The sequence below is a fragment of the Sus scrofa genome, chromosome 7 (assembly GCF_000003025.6).
Source record: "Sus scrofa isolate TJ Tabasco breed Duroc chromosome 7, Sscrofa11.1, whole genome shotgun sequence".
Lineage (NCBI taxonomy): Eukaryota > Metazoa > Chordata > Mammalia > Artiodactyla > Suidae > Sus > Sus scrofa.
Window position 1 is genome coordinate 59,931,974 of NC_010449.5, and position 10,160 is coordinate 59,942,133.

The 10,160-nt window shown below is 41.6% G+C and overlaps 1 protein-coding gene across 6 annotated transcripts in view; it reads right to left on the minus strand.

The window, feature by feature from the left end:
- Positions 1-9,479, minus strand: part of REC114 (REC114 meiotic recombination protein) — a 108,224-nt gene extending 98,745 nt beyond the window's left edge. Inside the window, exon 1 of one of the 6 annotated variants that reach the window (XM_005656287.3) lies at positions 9,276-9,465. In XM_005656287.3, coding sequence (XP_005656344.1) covers positions 9,276-9,434 — 159 coding nt within the window. In that variant the 5' untranslated portion in view covers positions 9,435-9,465. Of the gene's footprint in view, positions 1-9,275 lie in introns of all 6 variants that reach the window. The other 5 variants (XM_021099080.1, XM_001928745.5, XM_005656289.3 and 2 more) reach the window with 5 other exon arrangements.

Below are 10,160 nucleotides of genomic sequence, written 5' to 3' on the forward strand. Positions count from 1 at the left end.
TGTGGTGCAGGTCACAGACATGGCTCAGATCCCGCATTGCTGTGGCTGTGGTGTAGGTTGGCAGCTGTAACTCTGATTCAACCCCTAGCCTGGGAACTTCCATATGCCATGGGTGTGGCCCTAAAAAGCAAAAAATAAATAAAAAATAAAAATCCTTGAAAATTTCCCAAACTAATAAATACTGTAAAAATCACCAAGTATACCACAAAGTGGTGCCTCCCATTGGCACACCTATCCTAGTTCTCTGCAACTCTCACACTTGCCTTTGCTATTTTCATAGGCAATATCCTTGATTTATTCACAAACAATGTTCATTTAAGCTCTAACAGTCTAAATATCCAAACTGTATTTCTAAATCTGAGTTCAAGAAACACTCTATTTCTTCGATGCCATATTGTCATTTTTTAGGTTAAAAAGCACCCAATACTCCAAATTAGCAGGTACTTGAGCTTAACTAGCTAGATCTTCCAGTGGTGATGCTTTTTTAGTCATCTCTAAACACAGCCCTGAATAGTGGCATATAGTAGGCAGAAAACAAATCGTAAACATGAATGCATTTTAATTTCCTCAGGCTTCATTTAAAATTATAACTTCTTAGACTCCTTCGACCGCTAAACTAAAAGAAAAAAAATCTTCACTGTATCTGTCTAGATAAATTCTACCTTAAATCATGTTATGCAAACAACCCGTAGCCTCTATGAAAAGTATGTGTGTTACACGATAAAATTAAGCTTTTGTTTACTGAAAGAGAACACAGTTGGAAATACGTATTTATACTCTGGTGCTTTGGAACAAGTGATGATTTTGTGATAAGAAAAAAACATTAGAACATCAGAAGGTTCTTCCTCAAAAGCTTAAGCAATTTGCAATGAACACTGAATGTGATATATAATTCAATTAACCATAACCACAATTGTTAAAATTATTTCTGTATCAGTCAGATGTAGGCTAGAGTGTGCTATAGAAAGTAACGATGCCACAAAGCAAAGGTTTTATTTCTCACTCACACTATCTATGTATCCTTCTTCCACCTGTCTTCACACTCTACCTCCTACAGCCTTATCATTCTTACTGCAGGACCTACCCTGACAGGGTAGCCTATACGTGCAACACTGCAGCAAAGGGAAAGAAGGTAATGAACTACAAACTGCCCTGCCCATGACATAGATCACTTCTGCTCACAGTTCACTGGCCAAAATCAAAACATGACACACAACTTCAAGAGGTCAGGGATATGCAACCTTAGTATAACTGGTGAACAACACTAATGACTACTACTTTAAAAAAGACATTATTATGATTGTGAACCTGACTTAGGATCAAATCCTAGTTTTGCCACTTAGAAGTATACTTAATTTCCTCATCTATAAAAGAAAAATAGTAGTAACTACCTTACAGGATTGTCAGAAAGATTAAATGATACAATGCAAGAAGAGATGCCTGGCCGAATACCTGGCTGTGATTCATTCATTCGATAAATACTTGGTCAGGGGAGAATCTGCCAAGCACCATCCTAGATAATGACATACAGTAATTAGGTACTAAATGTTTTTCTTTGTTGCTATTTTTACTAGACACGCCCTTTGAGTTCCAACCAGGGCCCACAGGAATAAGCTTTCATTTCCTACTTATTCTCCAATAACCGTTTTCCTTCTTACATGGTAATACCCCTGATTTCTAGCTGGACACATGAGTTTGTGACATTCAGACTAGATAAGCCACTTGTCCATGCGGTTAGGATGACCACAGGTCTAAGTTCTGGCTGCAGGTGGAAGTGTCATATGGCAACTTACTGGAAACTTCCTTAAAGGACAGCAGGTGTATATCCTTTGCCCACTCCTTCATCCCTTCCCCCACGGGCCCTTCAGAATATTAGTTCCATCTTGGACGGTGAGACCATCACCATGCATGGCAGAGGAACAAAATACAAAGATCCTCATTTCCTGATGCTTCAGTGTGTCATACTCGCCCTGTACTGTTATGTGATGAATAATACAAACTTTCGTCTTATTTAATCCACAGTTATTTTGCATTTTTTATTATTCAAAGCCAATCTAATAAAACAATATAACCTGTTAACTCTTTAAAAAGCAAGCTGCCTTTTTAAGAATAGCAACTCTTGATGATAGCCCTGCATCTTCATACGTGAAGGTAACACTGTAGGAAGCAGCAGTGTACAGCAGAATGGGGACTGGCTTGAGGAAGACTGAGGTGTTAGAATCAGTTCCTCCACGTCTTATGTAAACCTTTGGCTAGTTAATCTAGCCAGGCCCCAGCATCTTGTGTACAAAATGGTAATAAGATCTAAAGAGAGATCTTACATGTGAGAATTAATGGGGAGAGGTTTATGCAAATAGCTAATAAATTGTACCTCGCTATATAGTATCAGTGTTACTTTGTCGATTGTTCCCTCTTCCCCACCTTTCCTTTGGAATTGGGGCATGAAGACAGATTGCAGTACGTAAGAATCATCTAGAGAGTCACCCTCAGAGAGTCTGATTCATTAAGTCTGGCACAAGAACCATGAATCTGTGTCCAGCAAGCAGCCCGAGGGAGTGCCCAAAGTACCTGCCCACTACATCTTGAGAAACACCACTCTAGCATCAGGCCCTACCTACTCTTATAATCCTGTGCTTGAATGCCCCAATATTTTAAGATTGTGATGAAACACAAGGGCAGTTCCCTAGCCTCTCCAGTGCCTAACTGAATGTCATGTATGCAGTAGATACCTTAACAGTATTTGGTTGAATTGATGAAAGGAAGTGGAAAATGACAAAATGGGACTTAATCAAATGACCCACTATGGACTTCCACTTCTGACTAACATAATGTAACAGGGACCAAATTTTCCCTCCTGCCTGAAACAACTAAAAACTAGACAAATTAGAGGAAACAACAGGTTTCAGACACTGGATATCAAGTAATAAAGGACATGATTCCTAAGAAATAAAGGAAACAAAGGAGGTGAGCCTTACCGTAGGCTCTGATTACTTCTTGGAGAAAGTTTGCAGGCCAAATTGCAAGGAGAAGGAACCCGAGCAGAACCGTGTGAGGTATCCTTGAGTAGAGGGGAGAGAGCCGCATGCCCACGGAGGTCCGTGGCTAGCATTTGCAGGCCAGAATACCAGGAGAGCGCTGCTTCGAGAGAGAACCCCCGACACCTGCAGAGACCCCGCCTCAAATCGTCAGCTCACATGTGTGAGCAAATAACTAGAAGCTAAGCAAAGAACCACCTGACAGGACTTGAGGAAGAAATCCTGAGCACTTACCCAGGGTAGGGAATAGGGCCTGTTCTTATCAGCCAGAGAAAGAACCCTCATAATTTGCAGAGGGTTGAACAGAGTATGTATGTTGAGGAGTTTTGCCTCAGGAGTGGGGAAAAAATGACCCCTAGATCAAATGCTGCTCTGGTCCCACCTGACAAAGCTCAAAAGCAAGACTTGAAAGGATCAAACTCTTTCCAAACAACTTATCCCAGCAAAAAACTCAAGAATATTTATAGGAATCCAAAAATACCCTGCATCCAACAGGGTACAACCCGAAACATCAGGCATCCAATCAAAAATTACCAGGTATACAAAGAACTACTACTTCACAGTTTCCAAAAATAATTTTCTTGGGGTTTTACTGAATCACAAATTTTTCTTTAAAAAAATCTACAGTCATTTTAATCATTTTTACCCTGTGTGTTAATCTCAAAATTCCTCACCTACATAACTGAACTGCTATTTCCCATAGGAAATATTAATACTTATAAGACAAATAGCATAGTGGTTAAAGGAACAAGCTTTAGAGGCATGAAAACAAGGGTCTCTTACCTCTGTGTTCCTGAGCAAGTCACTGAACCTGAGTTTTAGTTCACTTATCTAAAAAACAGTATAATAATATTTGCTACATAGGGCTTCTGTAAGAAATACACCAAAGTAAACAATAGTAGCAACCACAGCATAATTATCACATTATCATAAAAAAAGCTCAGAAAAGTTACCACACATTCAAACATTTACTGAGCACCTATCACATGCTAAGTAATACGTAGGCACAAGAAATACAAAAAAAGAAAAAAACGACATTGCTACAAGGACTCAAAGTACAGCTTATGTTGAATCTGCATTTAAAAGTTCATTTCAAGTACAAACTTCATATTCTATTTAATTTCTAAGTAGGGCAATTATTTTTAAGTTCCTTCTATAAAAACTACAGGATTTTTTTTCCCTTTGAAAGGAAAAAAATAAGTTGTCAGGTTCAACCAATTAGGGCATGTCTGAGAAATCCTTGGAATCTGAAAAACATGGTAAAACTTTAATTTAAAAGCAACCTGCAATTAACATCACCTTTCAAAATTATCTCAAATTAGGAGACTAAATTACATTCAGACATAAAATGGACCAATCTGTTATTATGATAATCCTTTTAGAAAGGCTGGGCTAACAGATGAAAGGAATTAAAATCAAGTTCAAGATGTATTTCATTTGCTCATTCCACTTAAGTGACAGATGGTTTCAATATTAACCCTCTTAATAAAACATTTGCATATTCATTATGAATCTGATTGCCTTACCTCATAACTCCACAAATTCATTTTGTTAATTTTACTATAGGGCTGCCCATTTCATTCGAGGTCTTCTAAACTTCTGTCTCACAAAGTGTGGTCCTGGACACAACGGCATCAGCATGATCTGGAAGCTTGTTAGAGCTACAGAATTTTATTGCCTATACCAGAGCTACTAAGTCAGAATTTGAATTTTTCAAAAAAATCCCCAAGTGACTTCTATGCACACGGATGTTCAGGTAGCATAGTTCTAAACAGGTGATCTTTTTTTCAGTATTTCAAAAAGTTCATTTTTTTCCAAATTGTGGTTAATTTACCTCCAGATAGTAACTTTTCATAAGAATAATCCAACTGAGACAAATTATCTATCTATCTATATATATTCCACATCCTATATAGATGTCACAGACTTAACCTTATCTCTCTACTAGGACTTCAAATCTTAGAGGCCTTGTTGTATTATCCATGTTTTTCTCGAGTCAACATTTTTGGGGGGGGCTGCGCCTATGGCAAACTGAAGTTCCGGGGCCAGGGATCGACCTGTGCCACAGCAGTGACCAGAGCCACAGCAATAACATCAGGTCCTTAACCCACTGAGCCACCAGGGAACTCTGCTTGAGTCAACATTTTTGCCTTAGCATGTGGTCACTGTGATAAAAGTCTTCTCTATAACTAAACAACTATATAGAACAGTATAAGAAAATCAGATTCTCCCCATAATCTCAGGGAAAAATGAAAAAAACTCAAAATAGATTCAACCAAGATTGAACTTGAAAATCTCTTAGAGAAAAAAAGACCAAAACGACTCTATTCTCCACAATAATATATTTTTATGCTTTACCTAACACATTTTTTTTTTACTGCAGGTACCACATATTTTTAAAATAAGAAATTCACAAGGGACTTAGTGCACTTCTTTAGATGGTTCATCTTTTATTATTACTATTGCACAATAGTCACAGAACACATAAAATAGAGCAAATCTTGTTTTCTCTTTCGTTTCCCTACCAAAAAATGACAGACCTAGGCTGAAACTGATCGCAGCAGGTAGGATGGTTCCACACAGATTCAAAGGAAGGTACAAATGTTCAGTTTTCAAAAGCACTGCAAAAGCCAGCCTCATCTCTTGTCACTGTAGCTGTGGCTTTATGCCAAACATGTGAAAACTATTGAAAAGTGCCATTCCTTATAAGCAGTTATGAAGAACTTTGCAAAGGAAAGAAAATTGTAATAACAACGCCTTAGAGTGGTCAAATAGCCCCGGCCTCTGGGTTGCAAGATAGGAGTCATAATCATCCAGCTGCATCTGAGGCCATGAACCCAACGAAAATGCCTTAGGAGAAAGGGGTTTTGTTTTGTTGCTTTTTAGGGCCGAACCTGCAGCATGTGGAAGTTCCAAGAATAGGGGTTGAATTGAAGCTGCAGCTGCCGGCCTATACCACAGCCACAGCAATGAGGGATCTGATCACGTCTTCGACCTATACCACAGCTCACAGCAACACCCGATCCTTAACCCACTGAGTGGCCAGGGATCAAACACACATCCTCATGGATACTAATCAGGTTCATAACCTGCTGGGCCAAAACGGGAACTCCCAGAGAAGGGGTTTAAAGAGTGTTAAGAGAAGGTATCAAGGAATCTGTTGGGCAGTTTCAAAAATTAATTATGTCCTCAAACGTCCCCAGTTTTTTTTTTTTTTAAACAAGGTCCTTTTATAGATGGACCATTCTTTAACTCCATATTTACCCCATTTTGCATTTGCAGCTTATACAGTTTCTCAGGATACGGTGTTCCACAAGGTAGAAATAAATATGTAATGCCTTTTTTTATGGTCTTAGCTTGACTATTCTAGAATTTGGTGAACAATTCATTATGCCTCTTCTTTTCTCCCCATCATAGCCCAGTCTCTCAGAACTGTCCACGCACATTGGCCCCAGTTCCTCACCTACTAGTCACTCTTCAACTCAGCCCTACCTGGCTTCCACCCTCTTCACTGAAACTTCTCTTGGTAAAGACCATAAGGACGTTTACATTGTTAAATGCAACGTGCAACCTTTAATCATTATTGTTCTCCACTCTGCAGTATCATTCAACAAAGTCAGTGGTTCTCTCCCTCTTTTTTTCTTTTTTGCTTTTTTAGGGCCACACCTGTGGCATATGAAGGTTCCCAGGCTAGGGGTCGAAGTGGAGCCACAGCCATAGCAACATCAGATCTGAGCCACGTGTGCAACCTACATCACAACTCACAGCAACGCTGGATCCTTAACCCACTGATCGAGGCCAGGGATCAAACCTGCAACCTCATGGTTGCAAGTCGGATTCGTTTCTGCTGCACCACGATGGGAACTCCTTTTCTCCCTCTTGAAATAACTTTCTGTAACCGTGATGGACCTGCTTTCTCCCAAGTGCCTCCCATCTTCTTTCATGGCTCTGTCCCCACTATCTGACCTGACCTACTTTAGGGCTTGGTCCTGGAATCTCATCTCTCCTAATTATAAAAGCTATCTTCGTGCTGATGACATACCTACATGTTGACAACACACTTCCATCTCCAGCCTGGATCGGTCCTCTGAATCTAGACTAGTATACTCAACTACCCATTCAACATCCCCAGGTGGATGCTGCATAAACACATTTAAACCCAAGACATCAGAAGCTGAAGTCTTGGATATTCCCTTCACTGTTCCTCCTCTGATGTTCCCCGTTCCCGGTTGCTCCTACCAAAAACGCAGAACTCCCTTACTCTCACTACTCATGTCCAATTAATCTCCAAATCCTATCATTTTGGCCTCCAAAATATAGCTTTAACACACCCAGGAGTTCCCGTCGTGGCTCAGTGGTTAACATATCCGACTAGGAGCCATGAGGTTGCAGGTTCGATCCCTGGCCTCGCTCAGTGGGTTAAGGATGGGGCGTTGCGGTGAGCTGTGGTGTAGGTTGCAGACGTGGCCTGGATCTGGCGTTGCTGTGGCTGTGGTGTAGGCCAGCGGCTATAGCTCTGATTGAACCTCCATATGCCGTGGGTGCAGCCCTCGAAAAAACAAAAAAGACAAAAAAATTAAAAAAAAACCAACCCCCCACCCAAAAAAAACCATGCCCAGATGGCTGATTTCCCCACCTCCACTGCCATCCTCCTTCCCCTCCCACCTCTGCCCTAAGTCGTCATCATCTCTTGCCTACCACACGGCAACAGCATTCTCAGAGATCTTCTTGACTCGACTCATAAGCTTCTCCAATTTTGTCTCCACACTTCAACCAGAGCGACCTTTCAAAGATGAAAATCCTCCTACTTAAGACTCTTCAGTAGCTTTCTAGTAGTTTTATTTAACTGAGTGAATTTTATTGCATTTATAATTGTACAACGATCATCACAACTCAATTTTATAGATTTCCTAGTAGTTTTAGAATATTGTTCACAAGGCACCTACAACCTCATCCATGTTATCAGTCCTCTTGTTCTCTCAGCACCAGCCTAACTCTTTTTGTCTGCACATTACACATGCTGAGGTTTTCCAGGTGCAGGGCCTTTGCACATGCTGTATCCCCTACCTGGAATATTTGTTCTCTCTTTTTTTTTTTTTAACCCTTCTCCTACCCACTGCTGCCCAAACCTCACCAACAATCGCATACATGAACAATCCAAAACCCCAGGGTCCACATTCAATAATCAAACCAGACCAGAAGGAATTAAATGACCGGCAACCCATGGCATTAAAATATACCACCACGAGGAGTTCCCATCGTGGCGCAGTGGTTAATGAATCCGACTAGGAACCATGAGGTTGCGGATTCGGTCCCTGCCCTTGCTCAGTGGGTTGACGATCCGGCGTTGCCGTGAGCTGTGGTGTAGGTTGCAGACTCGGCTCGGATCCCGCGTTGCTGTGGCTCTGGCATAGGCCGGTGTCTACAGCTCCGATTGGACCCCTAGCCTGGGAACTTCCATGTGCCGTGGGAGCGGCCCAAAGAAATAGCAAAAAGACCAAAAAAAAAAAAAAAAAAAAATATATATATATATATATACCACCACGACAAAAAAAAAAAAAAAAAAATCACTAAACCCTTATATACAGCTTCGCAGGAGGTGCTGTTTTAGGTGATTAAGATATATTAACTTATTTAGTCCTGACAACAATTCTACTAGGTAGGTACTTTTATTATCTATATTTTAAGATAGGGTAAATAAGATAGAGAGAGGCTAAGTAACTCAACCAAGGTCACAGAAATTCAGAGCAAAGTTAGGATTCAAATTTAGTCCTTTGGTGCGTTGCTGGACTGTCGGTAGACCAACAACTACTTGAAGATCGATCTCTCACTCTCTGTATATATATATGCATGCCATGTGAAATAGGTTTACATAATTATATAGTATTTGCATAAATACTATGTCTTCCACTTGTCTAAAAACAAACCAGAGTAGGGATCATTTATACTCTGTCCACTGATACACTCCCCAGCTCCCTGAATAAAATCTAACACAATAATCGATGCTCAGTAAATATCTGTTTAATATATGAATGTTTACTACTCCCGTGCATAATTATTTTGAGAATGTACTGGGTTTTGTCGTTATATAGTTCCAATGCTAGCTGTCTCGGTTAACCATCCCTGTCAGCCCCCTGATGTCCCCTCCTCCTGTTGCGGCACTTGGGGATCAGGCCAAAGTCTTCCCTTTCTCCCTGTGGAGGTGATCGCCTTAGAGCCCTTCCCGCCCTCAAGTCTCACCTTCCACGTGGGGGAAGAGGATGTCCCAGATTCCAGGCCAGGCCCAGGTGACTCTCCGGTGCCCAAGGGCATGAAGCGGCCATACCGCTGCAGAGGCCACTGTGCTGCGCCTCCTCCTGGGAGCCCAAGGCCCGCGTGCTCCTTTCCTGCCTCCGCCATGTTCTGCCTCTAGGCTAAAGCAGCCGGCGGGCGCCTGCCAATCTGTGCAGCTGACCAATCAGGAAGCGAGGTGATCCAAGGCCCACCCTCCCCCCAGTGGAAGCCAATGGACATGCCCAGAAGCCTCGTGCAGGGGACGGAGAGGTCCTCTGGTTGTGGGTGTCACTGTGGGACACCTTGGCAGTCTTCTCATCACAAAGTGGGAAGCCTCAGTTCCACCCACCGTTCAGGAAATGTTCTTTCCTCATCATCCTGTGGCACCCTTGACATATTCCCTCCAGATAGCCACGTTCTCTTTAAAAAAGTGGGGCAAATTGGTGGGATGTTTCCTGCAATGAAAGTTGTGTCTCAGTCCAACAGCAGGTGAATTCAGTGAAAGGTCTGGTTGATTTATAACCGGCAAAGCTCTTCTACATTTGTTAATTTGTCCTCCCAACAGCCTGTGGTGAGCTAAATAAGCAAAACAGATTATTACCCCCATTGAATAGATGGAGGCAAAATAAAGTCCTGAAGGGAGAGGCGATTTGTACCAGCTACAGAGCCAGAGAAGAACTGTGGACTCCGCAGTCTCTCCATGTGTCCAGCCCCACCTGCAAAGAATTTAGGCATCTATCCAGTCTGTGTCAAATTGTTACCTACCCAGCTCCTTGGACTCGCTAATCAATGGGAATTGGCAAGAGGCCAAACAAGAAATTGAGGCAAGGCTTTATTGGGGCTGATACTATA